The sequence below is a fragment of the Eschrichtius robustus genome, chromosome 6 (assembly GCF_028021215.1).
Source record: "Eschrichtius robustus isolate mEscRob2 chromosome 6, mEscRob2.pri, whole genome shotgun sequence".
In the NCBI taxonomy this organism is placed as follows: Eukaryota; Metazoa; Chordata; class Mammalia; order Artiodactyla; family Eschrichtiidae; genus Eschrichtius; species Eschrichtius robustus.
Window position 1 is genome coordinate 131,555,108 of NC_090829.1, and position 21,443 is coordinate 131,576,550.

At 37.1% G+C, this 21,443-nt stretch overlaps 1 protein-coding gene across 9 annotated transcripts in view; it reads right to left on the bottom strand.

Moving 5' to 3' along the window:
• The window catches only part of GRIK1 (glutamate ionotropic receptor kainate type subunit 1), a 424,458-nt gene that overhangs the window by 36,442 nt on the left and 366,573 nt on the right, over positions 1-21,443 (bottom strand). For 4 of the 9 annotated variants that reach the window (XM_068545730.1, XM_068545728.1, XM_068545735.1 and 1 more), the window contains 6 exons: positions 20,064-20,171; positions 17,695-17,739; positions 12,533-12,646; positions 10,541-10,744; positions 9,566-9,789; positions 3,700-3,818 (listed from right to left, as the gene is read on the bottom strand). In XM_068545730.1, coding sequence (XP_068401831.1) covers positions 3,700-3,818; positions 9,566-9,789; positions 10,541-10,744; positions 12,533-12,646; positions 17,695-17,739; positions 20,064-20,171 — 814 coding nt within the window. The remainder of the gene's footprint in view (positions 1-3,699; positions 3,819-9,565; positions 9,790-10,540; positions 10,745-12,532; positions 12,647-17,694; positions 17,740-20,063; positions 20,172-21,443) is intronic. The other 5 variants (XM_068545737.1, XM_068545733.1, XM_068545729.1 and 2 more) reach the window with 2 other exon arrangements.

Genomic DNA, 21,443 nt, shown 5'->3' on the forward strand with positions numbered 1-21,443 from the left:
GTGTGAAATAAAATGTTCTAGGTTGTATAACTGTGAAAGCTTTGAAATGCTAACTTATTCTTATTTAATCTTAAAGAATGGGAGAGACTTTCAAAAGATTAACATATCATGTCATTTATCACATGTACTTTAATAAAACACTGGAGTTTTACAAATCAGATGAAATTGGATGCAGCCATATTTGACAGTAGATGAATCATTTTTTATTGTTTTATGTTACTTTTGAAGTTAAATTTATTTTTTTAAAGTAGATTCTTATTTAACTGAAAATAATATATTCACTGAAAAGGCACAATTTTGTCCTCAAATAAAGTACTATTTTTAAATTATACTTCAAAGACTGGCTGTTTTGCAGGTGGAAAGGGGCCTTTTCTGGTAAGAACATACATTTTAGATGTTATCAGATAATTCCTGATTATTTGTAAAAAGGTAATATAGAGGCATTTAATGTATTTACCAAAAAAACCTTTCTCTCTTTAAGAAAGGGTACATGTGTGAAGTTTACCTACACAAAAGACAAACATCTGTGAAAACTCTCTAGCTCAAAACTTTTGATCAAACTTATGGAAGGCCATAAATCCAACAGTAGAATCAAAAGGGACAGAAGGGTATTTGCAGCACTTACCCCAATTTTATCAATTCATGGATGGATTTTTGGTTAATCTGCTTGCTTGAAATTCACCATTGGTTCTGTACTTAGCGTTTCCTCCGTGAAGTCAGAGGAATGATAGAGTTTATGGGACCAGTTAAAAAGTGAAAGGGAAAAACCCTAAGTTAAAAAATCCAAAGTATGAAGTTCAGCAGGTGAATTACCTGGCTTAAAGGAGTCTTTCACTATTCTGATTGGGTGTTTTGAAGTTTTGTAGTTAATGGCTTAAGATAGAAAGGGAAATTGGAGTTTATGAATCTACAAATACATGAGTTTATGCTCAAGTTTAATCTATAAACAGATACAAATATTGCTCATGAAATCAAATCCAGCTCATGGTAAGCAGATAAAGGTTGACAGAGTTTCTTGACTTTGAATTAGATGTATTCTTCTAAAGCTATTAGGTATCTTTGTGTTTATTTTCTTTTAATGAGGTTAAAAGATTCACTGTGGTTTTTATTTCCTTCTTTTGTTTGTTTGTTTGAATTTGGGTGTGTAATAATACTCATATTTATAACAGTTTTCATTAAATTGCCTCTAAGAATTTAGTAGAATAGTTTGTTGCTCTTGTTTTAATCTTTCAGTTTAATGGGATTTATATGCTTGTGGGTGTGTGTGTGTGTTTAATGCCCAAGTTTGTTTCATATCTTTGTACTTCATTGATCTAGCAGCCTTGTGGCAGTGTGATATTATTTTAGATTTTTCGTTGGCTATCATTAAAATACCATTTATTTCATAAAATAGCCGTGGGAAATAGGTAATATAGTTAGTAGATATATTTTCTTAGCTTATAGGTATAGATTTTCTGCTGTAAATTTATCCTTATTTTATTTGGTTGCATTTGTGAAAAGATCAGATTTTAATTTATTATTTGTATAATTATGTATTATATGGCAGTAAAACTGGACAGACGGATAAGCAACTGTTGACATGTAATGATAAATTCACATCTATCACACTTTAAACTAATACATATTTATACTTTTGGATGAAGTGGTCTTGGAAATTAAAAATAATTTGTAGAAACCTACTCAGGTTACATTTCAAACCCTTGGTAGATGGTGTGAATTATATTTCTCAACATTTCATCTTTTTAAAAAATTTCACACAATTTTGTGACTTTCATGACTCTCAACATTAATTTACATACTTAGAAATGACTTTGCTCAAGTAGAGATGATTTTTCTAAGTTCAGAACTCTAGAGTATGAAGTTATGAAAGTAATAAAAGTAGAATAAAACATCATTAGAAAATATTTGGGATGAGAGACAATACTTGCTGAAGTCTCTTTACTGCCTTTTATGGCAGACATGACAGCCAATCCTGATCCAGACTTTGCTCACGCTCTGTAGAAAAGAGAAAGCCTGATCATCACATTAAAAAAGAAATTAAACAAAATGATTTCCAATTGAGTACAGTGATAAGCTTCTGCTAACAAGAGCACAACAGTCAATACATAAGTTAGCTACCTGGTCCAATGCCACATGCTAAGGACAAATGCACTAACAGTCACCAGTACCGCACATTTTTACATTGCAATATTTGTTTCACCTGACAAATATTTTAAACTTCTTGAAAAACAAGCAGAGTCTGGTTGGGGTTGACTGTCACGTACCCAAGGTAGTGGTAACTGGCAGACACTGCATCCCACGGTTTGCTGTGGATGATGGGAAACTCCAAACAGGTAGAATATAAAAGAGAAATTTTAGGGGTGGGTACACTCATATGACAGAAGGCAGTCACGGTCATATGTACATGCACAGAATTGCTGTGTGCTCTATGAAACCCAAGTCTATATTTTTCTATTCTAATGGCACAGGAAGGCAAGCTATAGGGAAGGAGGGGAGTCTCTTTCACTCTTTGAAAGTAATTGTTCACAAGATAAATTCCTTAAAAACTAAATGCAGTGGTAAAGCAGTATATGTCATCTAATAAGTTTTCCTGCAGGATTTATAGTTCTGTGCTATGCTTTAAACTCATGCAAGTGATTTCTAATAAATCAGGTGCTGTGTCTACACCTATTTGGCAGTGCCTGAATAAACTACACTTAATCGCATGATGAGAGGTTTTACTCACTTTCCTCAATTATTTTGTATTTCCACACTAGAAACTCTTGCTCTCTCTCCCTGGAATTTTTAGAGACAGACTATATACATTTCGAGTAGATGATAACAACTCCCTCATGAAAAGCCTTAGGGTTCACACCTAAGTAACAAAAATCTTTAATATATATCCTAGCTGAAATTTCCTTTGCCAATTTATTTTGCAACTTGTTGTCAAATGAGCAGATATTCCAAACACAACAGCATCTGTGACTTATGATTTTCTTAAACTAATGCATTTATCTTGAGAAGGGTTTTCTAGACCATACGTCTGGAATCAAAGCTGAGGAAAATCCACAAAAGAGTTGGATTTCTTCCAAAGGTTAAAACAACTCACTCCTCCCTCCCCACCAAAATCAAAATCTTCCAAATCATAGAAAATGTATAAAATATATTACATTTCTATGGTTTGAATTTCATTTCCCCCAACTTCTCCAGTTTACTGTTGCTATGGTTACCAACTGACGGAGATCGTATAAAGTTACTGGTAAGCTAAGATGAATCCCAGTAGGGTCTGTCAGAGTGGTAATTAGGTGACAGTTTTAGGTACTGTGAGCTATTGGAAGAATGTAAGTCAACCTAATTTTCAAAGGATTCAAATTTTAATCCTTTTCAACCTCTAACTTGTGAAGTTAGGAAAAGACTGATATCTCCACCTATGCCAATTTGTAAACAGTTTCTAAGGTAATTTATCCCTTCCTTCTCTCTAGGAAAATTTGTGTTCATTGCTTGATAGTAAGTCTTATTTTAGATATATAGCAAAGGAGTTTCATTTCTGTCATATTTTTGTCTTTTTTATTTTTAGAACTGTCTAGGAAGTCGGGTTCTATCTTTTTGATTCCTGAGATAGTTTTTGGCCTACCCTCTATCTTCTTGGTGGAATTTACCAGCATGAAAGCCTGTCAGCAGACTGTGGGATGTGTGTGACAAAGATGTGCAACCTTGTACCTTGTTGCATGAGAGCTCCAACTCCAAACCAGAAACTATTTAGTAAAGTAAAATTGTTTTCCACCACGTCTGAGTCAGGATTGCATGGGTGAGGGTTATACCACTCGTAGGGTGTAAACCTGTGGTAGTTAACAGAAACAGTCTGTAAACATGAGATAAATATATGTGGCACCAGTGAAAACCCGCTGAACAATGCAGAACACCCAACAGCTAATGATGGACGCATCAAACCAAACAGTAGGCCATATTCATAAACTTACAGCTTTGGTGGGCAAAGTGCAAAGGAGACTTTAGGCATTATATTTACCAGACTTCTGAGTTCTAGGCAAAGCCCATTGGTTGTCTGGAACTGTACTCCTCAGATCTATGTCTACTAAACTGTTCTGAGTTTTCACTCATTTCCATTTTACTGAACAACTAGATGGACTGTTAAAGAGAGGGTCACTCATCCTGAGTATTTACCCTACAAAGTAGCAATGACAGTGACACACACACTGTTGCATACCAGCTACAGTATCAAGATTCTGTGTTGCTAGGTGCTGTGGAAGGCACAAAAAAGAGGGGTGACTGGACTTCAAGGGGTATCTATGGATAGAAGGTTAAAGGAGTCTATGTAGTCTAGTGATTTCATAACGCATCAAAGGAGCTGCAAGCTTGAAACAATTAATAAACAAAAAGAAGGTCTGGATTGGGATGTATTAATGTTTTTATGATTGTATATGGAGATAAAAATCACAATCCTTAAATGAAGTGATAAAGTTCAAACTTACAAGTATCCTGGCCCAGGCACAGGGGTTCATTAGTGTTAAGGACACAGCATGTCTCAATGGAGTATTTTAGGTTCAGACACTCCTTTAGATTCATTTTGAATTGTTTCTAGAACTATGAATTGTGGTCATCTGATCACCAACCCTCGTTAGTTAGGAAGTCAACCTTGAATAAGTAACTTAAGCTCACTGGCTTCAGTTTCCTTATTTTTAAAGAAGAGGGAATCCAGATATCTCTAGGGTGTGTTAAAATAAAAATTTGAGGAACTGAAGAGTTTTGGTTCTTCCTCTGTTTTCTAAACATCTGTCTGACCTCTACAGCCCAAGGAGCTCCCTGCTCTGTGGTTATTTTTTAGGACTATCTTTCCAAGGGGCACTTATTTTTCCAAAAAGACATTAGCAGGTGCTCTGCAAAGTGATCTGGAAATGATTAAATGCAGTAGTCCTTAGCACTGGAAGCTTTGCCATTTGCCATTGGGTCTTTTAATGCAAGCAGGAGTAATGGTAAAACACCATAAAGCCAATGAGAACATATGGAATGCTCTCCAGCCATAAGGTTTCAGCAGTAAACAATAGCAGGTTGCTGACACTTGGGGAGAGTTGGTATTAAAGTGAATACATTATCTAAAGTGAAAAGCAGGGCACACTGTGAATCATGCACAAGGAACTGGACAGACAGTTCCTCTTAATGAAAAACCATTCTCTAAACCCCCAGACACCTTCTGAAAAGTATACAGCATCTCCTCATCAAGTCTTAGGGAGACTGGGATAACAGCCTCATAGTTTATCCCCCAGTAATGGCATCTGAATCATTACTGCACCTTCTCCACAGCTGCAGGGCACACAGTGCAGGTTCCTGTGAAGCTTATGAATATAGCTTTAATTGACAATGTCATGCCAATACATTTTAATTACTGTTTCAACAATATAATTAAGTTTTGAATTTATACTCTCTTATAACCATAGTAGTTTGCTGAGCTGAAGAACTGAATACCAATATTAATGAACTTATTAATTGAAGCAGTACACAGAGTAAAGATGCCGTTACTTAAACAATATCATTGTCACTTGTACAATAATTTAAAAATATTAAGTGCAATAAATTAGGCAGATTATGCATTCAAAAGAAGGAGTTTTTCTAAACAGATCATAAAACCTGGCAACCACCAGCCCCCTGATATTCTGGCATTTCTCCCCTGTATATGCTCTGATGAATGAGATCACCACTTTTCTCTTTGGAATACCGCATCTAACTTGGTCTTTTTTCAGTATTTCATACTTTGCAGTTCTAAGTGAACAATTAATCTAATTTTCTATGGCAAAAAAGAAAACTGTCTAAACAGCAATGTGATTCTGCCTGCTCTGCAGAGATATTTTAGATTCTTTCTCTCTGGGATTCTGAGTGACTTGGGGAGTGCGTGGACTGAGGAATATTAAATAGTGATTTGATGCTGTGTTGTAAGACACTGACTTTTCATAATGCAATAGACCTACCTGTTGCCTACTGGATGGAGATATTTCAGCTTGAAATTCCTAACGCCTGCTTAAAGATAGCTAGTGTGACAGTAATGTCAGCACCAGGAAGCCTGGGAGAAAGATTAATACATGACCCACACCAATGATATTCTGAAGCTGCTATCTTCAACTGATACTGATTTTTAGTGAAATGACAGAGAAAGGGACAAATGTGCTTAGAATTTATGTTAAAATTTGCACAGAGAAGAGTAGCATTATATTGAAATACAGAGGTTCATTTTGGTTTTATGTTTATATATGCCAGGCTTTTACTTGAATGGAAGATATAAAATGCTGGTCATACTGAAGATTTCTAATTAAGAGATTCTTTTTATGGCTGAGAATAGATATTGGGCTGTATCAAGAAGAGGAAGATCTATTCATCTTTTAATGGAGGAAGCTCTATTCGATCTTGTAGCATAACTGTTGGGTTTGTATTATAACTGTAGAGTTACAGTCAAAGGTTTTCTTGATTTTTCTTTGCCAGGAGCCAACTTAAAAAATGTTCATTTTAAGAAGATGAGCATAAATTATAAGATGTAATCAGACATTATATCTGGATATTTGGTCTATCTAATTTGTGTGTTCATGATGGTTGTAATTCCTTGGGATTAAATACCTTATAAAAAGTAATTTAAAAAATGTCAACCACAAAACAAAAACACTGACATGCACATGCTTTCCTTAGTTTGTCTAACTTTATAAGTTCAATTCACTTCAGCAAATGGTTTGTAAATCTCTGTCTAGTGAGAGCATTAGCCTAAATGCAGTGATGGGCTTTATTTTTCCCCTTTAAAAAGACAAGAAAGGGTATATTTCAAAAAGCAAATTCAAAAGCCTCTCTAGAGCTAAAGATGATTAGGAGGTTAGCTGTTTTTCATTTCTATTTCACTAACTTCAAATGCAAACCACTAAGGTGGTAACAGAAAGTCATTTTACTTATTAGCTTATTGATGCAGAGTGACCAAGTTCAAGCTATGATGGTGGGAAGTAAAAGTGAATTGGCACATTTATTCGATCAGGATTTTGTCTTTGGGAATCACCTCCAAAATATATTTGGTGGCTTTATGACTTAGAGGCAGGAATGGATTCAAAGGTGTGGAGAAGCTGAATGTAGCTGAGAGTACAATCCCCATGATAGTGCACCTGTGCACTGCAGGGAGTTATTTTTTATATTTTTATATTTTCTCTGTTTTACCACCATGCTGTTTGCAAGTTTGCATTTGATGCATGACACCTCCACTTCCCCAAGACCCAGAGTGAGAGGAAAGACAGTGAGAAGGGAGTGACAAGGAGAATAAGCTAAATAAAGAAGAGTTGGTTTATAAAGGATACTTGGTGAGTAGGAATGTTGAGTGGATAGTATTGACTAGGGGAGAAAGGAGGCTGCTTTTTTAACTGAAACAGAATGAAGTTAGAAAATGTAGGGCTCTGGTTCATCAGGAGCTTATAGAGGAACAGACAAAACGAGGAGAGGAAAACTACTGAATGCTACATTATTTTGACATATTCTGGTGGTAAAAATAAGGTCATTTAAAGGCACACTTGGTGTCAAATGTAAAAGAGTACTTTCAACCTGTATTCTTGTGAGAATTTCTGGTTGCTGTTGACATGGTTTTTTTCTTTCACTGATTTTGGTCAAGTCAGTGTGATAAATAATGTAATTACTTGCTCATCAACATTGTCTTGCCTATTCTACTCATTAGCATCACTGCTTAGACAAAGCAGTGAGCTGGGGAATATGGAAACTCACTTCTCTGTTGCCCTCTGCTGCTTGGATTGCTCTACTAGCCCTAGAATCACCCAGCAGGTGTGGGCCCCGAATAGAGGAATGGAACAACAAGCCAACACAAGATTTCTAATTTATTGTTAGAGAGTACATCACTTTAGGGTGGTCATTTATTCAATGGCCATTCTAGGGCAGTATTTATTTCACTTACAAGCCAGTAATGAGAAATGCCCCTCCAAAGGTGAGTGATGCATCTTTGAAAATTTGATACTCAAAGCACTATCATCTTTAATTATTTAAAGCATGGCTATTCAAACTTGATGCTATTGACATTTTGGAGTAATTCTTTGTTGTAGGGGGAGGGCTGTCCTGCACACTGTAGGATGTTTAGCTACATCCCTGGACTCTACCCACTATATACCAGTAGCATCCTCCACCTTCAGTTGTAACAATCAAAAACTATTTCCAGACATTGCCAAATGTTCCCTGGAGGATAAAATCTCTCCTAGTTGAGAACCACTGATTGAGTATTAATGTATCAAAGGATAGTATCACTCTACATCCTGACAATATACTATTTTCTGAGGTAAGACACATGGAAAGAAAGCTTTGGTCATTATTTAAAAGTAATTTAATATCTGGACAAAATTTGGAAAACAGTCTAGGATTTGGTAATGGTACACTTTATGAAGTGTAGAGAACTTCGAAACATTCATTTCATATTGAACATATGTGACTCACCCACACGTGAGAGCACACATTTATCCACTTTTACTATGTCTGCTTTATGGATCTGTAAGACCTTTCCAAACTAGGTTATTTTCCCCAGCTTTCTTTATAATTATGCCAGGGAAAGAGTTACCTGGCATTAATCAAAACCATACAGTGAACAATGACAAAGAACTAGCATGAAGAAAGATTTCTCTTAGAAATTCCTGGAGGGAAAACAAAAATTGATTAGAGAAAAAGTTCACTGAGTTTTGTTGAAGGATGAAAAAGATTGAAAATGAGTAGAGGACATAACAAAGCAATTATTTTTTTTACAGGGTTTGTCTAGGGATATCAACTCTCTATGCCAACAGAAAGATAATGCAGCTGTGTTTCCAATTCAGTATCAAAGATATTTAGAAAACATGATCTACTGAATGGTATAACAATCCTTTGAAAAACTGTGTAGAGCAGAATGGTTAAATGTAGGGTTATCTCAGAAAATAAAATCTAAACTGAATCATCAGGGGAGCATAAAGATTTCATGCCTCCAGACTGGATATATAACTACTCTTTCTTTTTATTGTTATTTCCAGAATTCTCTTGTTAACTGTCTAATGTTTTAAAAATAAATTTTATAAAATTTTCGAAGTATTTATTTTTATTCCCGAGGATTTCAAAATCTTGTTTAATCCAGTGCTTCTTATTTGCTACAACAATTCCTAGCTAACTTTTTTCTATTTTGCTTAATATTTGCGAATATTCCAGGGATCAAGAATCTGGACAAAATTTTTCTCTTTCCTGTTGAAACGTTTTAGATTTATTAGCTGAGCTATTGCTTTTGTGGCAATATAATTCAGGGAAAAATGGGTAAATAACCATTTTACATTGCTTTAAGTACTGATAAAATTAAATTTATATAATATATAAAATTGTCTTCCTATTATCTTTTAAAATTACCTTTATGAATAATTAGAAGATATTCATTTATAGAGTGGCTTTTATGAGGGAGAACTTGACAGAATAGAACACCAGGCAAAACTAAAAGAATACTTTGAAGTTCTTGATCTTTGTCTACCTCTAGAGCATACAGGTCAACCTGAGACTGACATAGATCTGTTGTAAGTTTAGTAGTTCTCTAACTTACCTTGCGATCACAAAGAGTACACAACTGACTCCTAAACAGGCTAAGAGCACATACATCCAAATGTCAGGAGATAGAGGGTTGAGGAAGGAGAAGACCCCTGGATTGGTGCCATTGGGCTTGCGGTAGAGAATGCTGATGCCCAGGGTCATGAAGGGTTTGGAGAAGTCTATGACTTTTTCCCGCACGTAAGTGATGGTAAGAGGAGCCACCGCCAGATCAGCCCTCTGCAAAAGCAAGTTTGAACTTGTCACCTTAGTTGTCTACCTTCCTGGTGAATGTCTAGACTTTTCCTGGTTCTCCTGATTCCTATTCTCAACTCCAAATGCTTCTCACACAAAAGCTTCTGTGCTGATTGACTCTAATATAAAAACAGTTGATTTACACAGTTATGTTTACAAAATAGTATTCATTAGCAAAGAGAAACCAGACAGTGTGAAACACACACACACACGACATATATATATATATATATATACATATATGTATATATATATATTTTTATATATTTATATATTTATATATATATATATATTTATATACACATACATATTCTGGAACTAAATGGGGGAAAAAAACTGCAGAAGAATGTCTTTAAAAAAGGGCATGTGAGAAAAGTAAGAAATGAACAACTAGATCATAAAAGTAGTCGATGAGATTTTGCTCTGAGCTGCAAACTTCAGAACTCTTTATCTAATCTAAGAATCATTCGAGTTTATTCTTCGGTATGAAGGATGGGCCCATAAATTTTTATCCTCAATTTTTCCTTACTTGCCCTTCTAAGTGGGGAAACCACATTGGTAGGTTGTTTTCTCCCATTTTTCAAGCTATTTTTATGATTCAAAAAATAAATAAATAAAACGTCTTCTGACTCGACTCAACCATTTTTTCTCTTTTCTTTTACTTCTTCTCATTATGCATTTTTTTTTTTTTTTTTTACATTTAAGACCCCTATGTAGGAGATATAGTTTTGCTTACATGATCTATAAGTTCTTTGACCATTCCATTCCACTCTCCTTTGTCATTCTGAGCTCCATATTTGCCATCAGGGACAAGTTTAACATCATAAATGAAACCCAGTATGTTTGACAATTCCTTCAATAGATCTAGGCAATATCCTTCAAATCTGTCATTTCCATACAGCGGCTTATCAGATTTCCTGTACATCACATAGGGTTCTTCCTATATGAAACAAATCACATATGAAACCCTGTTATAATGAAAAGCAGAATTTACTTACACAAGCTCTATCAACAGCCAGAAGATATAAAATATTTGAAGATTATTTTTAAGATTTGAGAATACTAAAGAAAGTCACTTCCCCTTCTGCCTTTGCTAAACTCATCTTTTGTACATCCTCTACAAATATAGAACACTCCATATATTATTTCTCTCCCTCCTCTCTCTTTGATTGAGAGTTTTTCCCCTCCACTGCTGAGGGCAGAGCTGTGAGTGAATGGTGTCATAGAGACAATCATTTGTGAACTTTAGGTCTGGCAGAGAAGGCAGGGGACGATCTGATGTCTGGATATCTGGCATCCAGCTGTGCCCACACCCAAGCTTCTAGTGCTAGACCCACCCTCTCTCCTGGCTTTTATCTATGAGCTTCACCTACTTACAAAAGGGAAATCTAAATCAGCAAATATATTCTCTTGTTCTTCAAACTTCCTGTCTACTAAATACTCTGAATATTTTAATTTTCTCATTTCTCAGCTAAATTGCATCTCAATTTCACTATTCCCTTATTACTTACATATTTTTTCTTGGTTTCATTCAGGATATCTTATTCAAAGGCCATTTCAATGTCTTCTTTTATCATCGGTTCCACTTTCTTATTTGAATGCATCTTAGAGCTCACATCTGGTAAATTTTTTTTTATATGCTTACGTGATAAATCCCCTATCCTATGAATAATGGACATTTCCTTAAGACTACGTATCTATAATCTTATTAATTCTCATTTGACTAAATAAAAATGTATTTTATTTTATAAAATCATAATAGTTACTACATTACTGATCTGTCCTTTATGTTTAGGCTTATCCTCAAACAAACTGTTAGAAGTAGAATACTCTGTATTTCCATGAGAAGGTTGCAGAGAAAGTAGACACCAGAAAAACAAAACGGTTTTCATTTTGGATGAATAATTCTCCAAAGCTAACTGTTTCAGAAGTAAATTGGCCTGACATTATGGACTAAATCAAAACAGGAAGGTCCAAAAGTGAAGATTTTAGAGGTGGCCACTCCCTTTATTTCTTGGATTATGATAGAGCAAAGAGGGAGAACGAACAACTTGTGAGTGCACAGTTGCTAGATGGGGGCATGACAGGGTTCCAACACAGAGTAGGAGGTACTTTTACCTGGGCTTTTGAAGAGCAGTTAATAAAGGGGCTATTTACAAAGGAATGAGCAAGACAAAGGGAAGCAACAGGGATGGTGGTGAGAATTGCAGTGGGATATAGACACCCAGGGACCAGCATAATTAGGAAGCTAGGGCTGAGGCAGAGAGGGAGGAAAGAGTGTTCCAGGAGTCCAGTGCAGTTAGTGTATGGAAGCAGGATCATTGACAGGATAGAAGCTATGGCTGTGAAAGACAGAGGTTCTGACAATACTGTTGGGAAACAGTGGAAGAAATCTCCTTGGGTCTCTTCCTCCACTTCCCTGGTCTTAGTCTCCCCTTGGTTGAAACCAACCAGCAGCCAGAGAGCAAGGGAGACCAGCTGGGTGGGGCTAGAGGGTGGAGCAAAAGAGAGCTGAGAATGGATTGGAGGTAGGAGATCTTCAGAACAATGTTGGAAGCTGATAATTCAATCTATTATAGGTACACACAAACATATGCTTCTAGTGTCCCAATTAAACATAGACATTTACAGAGAGAGTTGTTGGCATGAAAAGGATAGTTGAGGAATCCTTCAAGGTCTAGAGTAAAAGTCTGGATAAGATGCCCTGAATTCCACATGGTCAACTTACCAGAATTGTGGTGACGATGAGCGTTCGGTTGGCGAGTGAATCGGTGATATTATTGGACCTGTCTTTGTTGCCGTCTGTCATGTTAAGCCCACTGTTGGAATTCCAAATCCCAATCTACACAGAACACATTACATCAGAGGCTGCTGGCAGTCAGTGATGACATTTATGCTAAAGAGAGGTCCCTGGTACACCAGGAATAGGCACAAAAGCTCATAGTCTGGGAAGAGGACAACAGGGCATCACTGTGGAAGCTACTAAATGTGGGAAAACAAAACAATGGAAGGATGAGTGTGTAGATGGAACAGAAAATTTGTGCTATGTGGAGTGAAGTAGGGGGAGGTCCTTTTGTTTTTAATTTATTAAGTTCAATGTTCTGTTTTAAATTAAGAATTTTTAAATGAGTATTGGATTTTCTTCCAATATGTATTTGTTGAACAACTACTTATATGCCAGGGATTCTTCTAGGCATTGGAGGGCATAGCAGTGAACAAAAGAGATAAAAATTTCTGGTCTTGTGGAGCTTACATTTTATTGATACAAACCTTGTGTTACCAAAGTATTACCATCGATGCCTTTAAAATTTATAAGAAATGGGATGGAGGAGGCAAGGTGGATAGTGGAGAGATCGGGCATCTAAAAGGGAAACGTAAATGGAAGAAAAAGTGTGGATGAGCAGCAAACTAAGTTCTAGGCCTATTTTACTGGAGGACCCAGTGCTGGGTCAGGGTGCCTCTTGTGGACACTAGTAGTACTCTGTTCGTACCTTCCTTGTACCTCTGTTCTGGACCTTATTCTGTTATTATCATCTGTTTACCTGTCTTGTTTGTTCACTTGACCATGAATGCCTTCAGTGAAGGTGTTCACTTTTATTGCTTATTGATCTTTCTATCTACCACAGAACCAATCATTGTGATTGGCAGTCAGTGAAGCCCATTGCTCTTTTAAGAAATAATAACCCAAATTTCCTCCAGTGGCCAAGTCATTCCTGGGTTATCAGACCCTGTAGAAGTATATTGATTTGTTTTGCCTCTGGGGGCAACCTATGAAAAGAGCCTCAGAGAATCGAGCTCTTTTTCTGAAGCCTTCTGTAGGCATTTACTGCCAGCCTAGTGAGATGGCATGCAAACCTGGTTGTGGTGTGATCTTGGACAAGATACTAAACTTTCTGAGCTTTTGTTCTCTAACTATAAAATACTTTATAAGGATGCTGAGAAGATCAAATGAGTAGATGCATGTGAAAGTGTTGGTATAAGAGCTGCACAAACATTAATGAAGGACATCTGAATGACTGCCCCGGTAATTTCTTTAAGCTTGTCCTGTTATGAAAGAACTTGGAATTGTTAGTGAATTTTTTTTTGAAATTTATAAGCTGATAAAGTAAAGGAGCTATGAAAAACAGGGTCAGTTTAAGAACACCAACACTTGGACATACTCTGGGATCGACAGGGTAGACCTATGCTTGATCTCTAAATATACTCTTCCAATGGGAGGACATTGGCTAGTTGGACAGAGTATGAGCTTTCCAGATAGACTCTTGTACAGATTCTAATTTTGCAATTTACCAGCAATGTGACCATGGGCAAGTTAATTAACCCTGCTGTGGCTCAATTTCCTCACCATAAAAATGGAGACATTAGAGCTTTCCTGATATTTAAATAAAATTTTACCTGTGGGAATGTTAGGCTTCTTTCCTTTTCTATTTATTTACTTTGATTTACTGCCTAAATGCAGCAGCTGAAAATTCATTTAGCTTGACAAGTATTCTTTTTAGAAATATAAATTCTTTGAGGAAGTTGCAAGTACTGTATCACACATTCACACATCGGTGTGAACTATTTCAGTTTCACTGTCTTCTTTCTATACTTAATTAGACCTAGTTGGTTGGTGACATAAGAGACAAGTCTAGATAAATGGGGGTTTGGGGTAGTTTTTGCATTTGAAAGTATTTCATTCTGTCTATAGAGAGGGTACTAGAGGTAGGATTAAGCTGTAGGATAACACCTTTAATAACCATTCAGTCTTTCCAGGATCAAGTGCGATGTTCATCACTTAGAATGCACGCAACACATGTCTGCGGATTAAAGAATCTTTTCTTTGTCTGGCTTTAAACCCAAGAAAAGGGGACAATTTTTTCTTTCCTCTCTTCTAACCTACTCTCACTTTTTGAGGGGCAGGGGCCCTTGCTTCCAGGAAATGTATCTCAGGCTAACCATAACTGGGAATCTATTGGTTTTCATCCAAAGCCATGCTTTAGGTTGTGAACAGTTGACTTCTAACTCTATGAAGACTGTGTTTAAATTGGGCCTTGGCTGTGCTTTTAATTAAAGCTTGACTTAGGCACTGGGGAGAATGGAACCTAATTTTTAATTAAGTATTGAAAGGTGGAGAAAATAACTCTGTTTTTAGCCAATTTGTTAAGTAATGAAATGTGTTCTCTGTAACTCTTATTTCTATTAATGTCAAGTGTTTAAAGGACCTATACTAATATTTGCAAATGGCAGTGTTGAATGGCCTTGCAACATCACTCCCTTTTAAAATACAAACTTGAAATCGTAGACAAATACACCCCACAGCTTAACATCTGGCTTTTTTTCTTTTATTAACCTCACTAAAAGTGTGGAAGGTCAGATATCATTGCTGATGTAGTTCTAATCAAATGAGTCCCAAAGTCCCATTCAGTGTAAACTTTCCTCCATAAAATAAGAAAAAGGAGATTATTTTTTCCCACTATCTGTGTAACAGAAGTTTCCTCAAATCTAGACTAAAAGAGTTTCAAAATATAGTAACAATCAGGTTATTCCTGGGAAGTGGACAGTTTGGAGTTTGGAGTATATATGGAATTTGAATGACCTCAGCCTTCTATTTTCAAACCTTTTAATCAGCAAAGCAGTAGAGTGCGTGTGTGTGTGAGAGTGCGTGTGTGTGTGTTTGTGCTTGGGTGCATGCGTGTGTGTGTCTTTTAAACCTAAGTTGTCCGCTGACTTTACCTGTTAATTGAAGTAAATGAACACGTGAATGAACGTCTCTTTCTGAAAAAGCAAGATCCCATGATTCATGTGTATTGCGGGGAGGGACACAGTTACCCAGATGCCAGGGTGTTTAGCATTTCAGTCCTGTTCTCCGACCTTGGAGGAGGGCTTCCAGGAAGCAGAACCTCAGTTTTCAAACTGTAGCAAAAGCAGTCAGCAGCAATTCGCCAGTGAGAAGTAGTGGACGGTGGACCAATTATTTGTGGGGAGGAACACTCAAAAGCTAAATTGTCTGGCTCTGCCTTCCTTCACTTTGTAAACTGGCATGAGGGAGCAGCCATTTATTATCTCAGACAACAGAGGGAAGCATTTGAAAATGAGTGCCCAAATGCCATTAAGCAAACTTTTTTAAAAGAGGTAATGCAACAAAAAGATGCTCAGAGAGTGACTAACATGTATCTCCCAAACCTGGTATGTGATTCACATAAACTCAAAATCCAAAATTGCAGAGTGAAATAATCGAGCATCTAGGGGAAAAAAAAAGTATATCTGTTTCTTATATCATGAGCTTTATGAACACATATTTTTAGTGATGGGTTTTGTAAAGACTGCCGTATCCGTCTTTTGGAAAGAATTTCAGGCAGACTATTCTCTACTGAAAAACGTCAGAGTGCAGAGAAGAGCTTTTGGAATTTGAAGGCAATGGGGGTGAATCTTCCTCTTGTAAGATGGAGTCTTGTAGGGACAGGCCAATGTGTTTTTTGGGTCTCCATAGGTCTCATGTGCTAGCACTCAGGTTACTGTAAATTGTTGACGAGCAGGCATAACACAAAACAGCACACCACAGTGTATACAACTTGCAAAGTGGGCAACAATAGGTCAGCAGGAAGGAAGAGGCACAGCAGCATGGAGGAAGGAGGAAAGCCAAGAAGTGCAACCCTGGGAAGTGGGGGCGATTATTGCAGTTTAGTGACCAATAAAGGACATTCCCCTCCTCTGAGTAAAATTTCAGGGCTTGGATTTCATTCCCTAGGATATTTGGTTTGAATTAATTCAACATTGCATAAAGTGCCTGGAGTCTCAAGCTGGATTAGTGTAATAAGCTTCTTTCTGGGTGTCAGTTAGGTTCATCTACTTATTAGCAGAGAAGAGATGGGATTGCCTTCCCTGTGCCTTTGGTAGCCTGATTCACTGAAGATTAAAACAAGGTTATTAAACCTGTGCTTTTTCAAACTTAAAAGCAGGACATTTTGGAGCTCATCTGAGTACTACCAAAAGGGAGACAAGGTTTTTGACTGCAGGGAGAAACTGTTTACACTTTCTGTGACTTAACTAATAATTCCAAAGATGAAAGTGAACCTGACAAAACTGTTCAAGTTGAACAGTAATTTAAGGTCCATTTGTCAATCAACAAATAGTTTAGCAAGTGGTTTTAGAGAGAGAGAGAATGAAAGACAATGTTTGCATATCACTGGGACACTTTCCTGATCCGAATGTTTGTAATGTCTAACATTTGCTTCTATAATAAATCTGTGCACATTCTTTGACAACATGATACTAGGTGTTATGATTTGCAAGATAATCTCATTTCCCTTTCAAAACCTCTAATGTTTTTGTCCTCTGGAAACTGGGGTTCTAAAACAAATTGCAAAACAATATGCATTGACACATTTTGCTTTACTGCATAAAAAAAGATAGTATGTAAGAAAATGGAATTTCTAAAAATGGCTCATATTTTGTGGTGGTGACACTGAAGGAGATGTCCCAGCCCTTCTGAGCCTTAGCCTATCTGACTAGTCTGATGGATCAAATCTATTGTTTTTATGCCCCTTAGGGAAAAAGATTTAGTGATTCAAGAAAGAATATCAATGGCCCAGTGTCTGCTTCTGTTTCAGTTACCTGCTTTCAGTCCTAACACGGACTGAGTCTACCCAGGAGAAACAAAAATAATCTAGGGGGAAATATTTAATCCATCATTATTTAATCCATCTCAAGCCTGTTTCCATTCACAGGCAATGTTGTTGAGAGACAACATATTCAATCATCCCCATTCTCCCTTTATATGTAATATCGCCTCTAAACTGCAATTGGAGAGCTACTGGTCTAGGAAAGCTGGAAGGATGCAGGTTTTTCCTTTGGTATTCCCCCCACCCCCCGCCCCAGATTTCCTGCAGTTTTTGTCTGTGTACAAACCTTCTTCCACACTTTATATAAGTGTTTAGACACTTCGCCAGCAACCTTGGTTTTCGGAGGGAAAGATAAAAATAGCACTTAATTAAAATGGAGCATGGAAGCCAAAAGGTATCATGGTGTGTAAGTGTTCACAGCATTACATTTCCCACCCATTATTGGGAATCTTGCATCTTAATTCAATATAAAGCCTGAGAATAGGTACAGTAAAGAGATGAACCAAGTACTGGGTCCCACAGAAGTTACTTCTACTAGGTGGTGCAACCTGATTTTCACTTTTCCTTTTGCACACCAAAAAAATGTCTTAAAGTTCTTTTGAATATGCACATCTATGCTGCAGAGTTAAAAGGTCTTCATCATTCCTTAAGAAGACATGTTAAAGACATTTATAACCAGATTAGTCAATCGACCAACACACACACACACACACACACACACACACATTATTCCTTAGTGAGAAGAAGGTGTACGTAATGACTTATTCTTTGATTAGGGGCTTCCGTGTATTAGAAACTTGAGTGAAACTGAGAAAATAGGCTTTTTCTAACAACTTTCCCTATGGACCCTGCAAAAGGCTGACATGAAAAGATTGGCCATTTCCTCCATTGACACCTGAGAAGGATAGGTTGGCTTCCCCCATTGCTTTAAGGTTCAATCAGCCTTCTCAGGAATTGAGCCCAAGTCACCTGAAGAAAGAAATGTTATTGCAAACAATGAAGAGATAAAGAAACAAATTGAGAAAACACTTTCATCTAATTCGATTTTGCCTTTGTTGGAAAAACACCAATAGAATGTGCATAATATTGACGTGTATAAATAGCTGCAAAAACATAACAATAGCTTCATCTATTTCATCACACATCTGAGCCAAAAAGATGTTTCTTTAACAGCTTTTCTTCCCTCTTCAGTTCTGTACATTAAATGGAGTGGAGAGGGAGAGAGAAGCATGTATAGAGAAGCAGACATTTTCTTTAAAAAAAACATTATAGGCTTTTAGTCCATAACAATATTATTTTCTTTCCTTGTGTTCCCTGTAGCCCAAATTCCACATCCAGTATGGAGGCTAGGTTGATGGCTTGTGCTCTGTCAGAGCATGTTAACCTAACAGACGAGGAAATCAGTGTGAAGAAGCCTGAGAGAGAGAGAGAGAGACAGAGAGACAGAGAGACAGAGAGACAGAGAGAGGAAGAGAGAGGCAGAGAGACAGAGACAGAGAGAGAGAGAGAGGAAGAGAAGAGATGAAGAGAGAGGGCATTTTTAAAAGGGGAAACCTGCGTGACTAGTGTGAACTCTCAAAGCTGTGAACTAATTATTTTCCGCAGACATTTCAGCACTGGTGGTCACCTTTTACATTCAGCCTAATTAATCTTTGTTTATTTTAATTAAGCTATTTGGGGGTGAGGCATATTTAGGACCTTAAAAAAAATGTGTCTCAGTTAACAAAAGCAACAAAACAGAAATAGAAACCTTATCTCATTTTAAAAATCAACCGAAATATTTCAACTAAGTAAAACTGATTGTTCCCAAATCCATTCTTTTACATTAAGCTTTTTGTCCCCTACAGCGAAAAAAATGTTGGCTTATAGAGTTTTGGTGTTCAGGCAGTTGTTTTGGGGGCTTCAAAATCTTTTTTTTTAAGGTTCTAAAGGGCAAAGTCTTCACACTATAAGTGTTAATTATCCCAATGCATAGTTGTGAATACTAAAATTGGTGTAATAAAGAGGAGGCAAATTATTTTTTTATTATTATTAATTAAATAGCTTACATTTGCATTGCTCTAAATAGTAACAAGAATGGAACTCAAATCATTGAGAGGTTGCGAATTACAACTAAATAAGACTAAAATCAGAACTCAACATTAAAATACATTTTTTTGGCATATTTCCTCCTAAAATTAGGGATGCAAAGTTAGTTTGCTTCAGTAAGCTTTTTCTATCCTACTTTATTTTGTCCCTCTGTCACCAGTCTCAAAATGGAGTAAAATTAAAATTCATTTCTAAGTAACCCTTGGATGCCATTCCAAATATAAATCATTGACAGCTTCTGATTTCCCAAGTCTAAACTCAATTTCTTAAAACCTTTGAGAAATGAGGCTAATGACATCCACCCCTAAAGTTATATATATGTAATAATATAATGATGCTTGTATATAAACCAAGCACTATATAACCATTAGCATTGCTATTAATAGCACACACAATTTAACAATCTAGCACATCAACATCGATCTGCATATCAGGGAGAGAGATCTAGAAAACTGGACGTAAATGAACATGCTGAATCACTTTATCATTCCCCTACTTGTTTGTGCAAGTAAAAATGCATGAGCAATGCTTTTTTTTAATTTTCAAATTTATTATTGAGGAGGTTACCTTTTCAGTTCCTTCCTCTTTGAGACTAATAATGTCCAGATCAAAATCCTTCCTCAAGCCATCGGTTTTATTGAAGGTGATACGCCCAGTCAAGCCATCCCACTGAGCCTATGAACAAAAGGAATGTGGCATTACTGTTTAACACTTATCATAAGCCTAACACCATTAAAACTGTAATACCTCAAATTCATCACAGTATCCAATTATTCGGTTTCATCATGGTGTTATAAACCATTGTGTTGGTTCAGTAACTTGATACCAGAACACGTCACTGTTTTATTAGCACTCATTTATTTCGTCAGTTCTAACGTTTTAACATCAGTCAAGTCTGTAATAGTGGCACTTTAAATGGGGAGTTTGGAAAGAATGACTGTAAAATGGTCTGCACATGGAGTAAACAAAATCTGGGAAGTCATAATATTCAGCTTTCCAAGGTCAATCCAAGTACTTTTCAAGGTACTTCTCAAAGGAAGTAACTCCCTTTTTTTCTATGTGAAAAGAATATAATCCAGTGATGTATTATCAAATTTTTAGTGTGTTTGTGATTTAGTCTTTCCAATGTCATTTGGGTATTATATTACTTTCCTGTGGCTGATGTAGCAAATTATTACAAGCTGGTGGCTTAAAACAACAGAAAGTTATTCTCTCACAATTCTGGAGGCCAGAAGCAGAAGTCCAAAATCATTATCACTGAGTGAAACCAAAGTGCCAGCGGGGCCATGCTCCCTCTGGGGGCCCAAGGGAGACTCGGTTCCTTGCCTCTTCCTGCTTCTGGTAGCTGCCAGCAATCCTTGTCTTGTGGTTGCATCACTCCAATCTCTGCCTCTGTGGTCACTTTGCCTTCTCCTCTTCTTCTGTGTAATCTCCTCTACTTCTCTCTTATAAAGACAGTTGTGATTGCATTTAGGGCCTATGCAAATAATCCAGGATAATCTCCCCATCTCAAAAATCTTTCATTTGGAGTGACATCACCAAGACGGTGAAATAGAATTTTCCTGGCTTCCCTCCTCCTCACAAGGAGAAAATTAACTACTATTCAAGGACAAGACACTACTGAGAGAATCCTAGAACATGGGGGTGAGGCTGAAGCACCACCCCCCACCCCCACCCCCGCACCGCAGAGACCAAGAGAAACTGCATTAGAAGGTAAGAGAAGTGGCTACAGGTTGACTGCATTGCTCTTTTCCCAGGCCAGCACGGCAACACACAGAGAGGTCTCCCCTGAGCCTCTGGTTCCTCCAGGGGGAAAAGAGAACCCAGAGGAAAACCAGCTCTCCCAGCGTTGTGGGTAACATTGCAGGAGCCCCTACTCTGATCTCGCACCTCAGGGATTGCTGGGGAATCTGTGGGGCTGGACCACTGGAAATCTGACTGTGATGG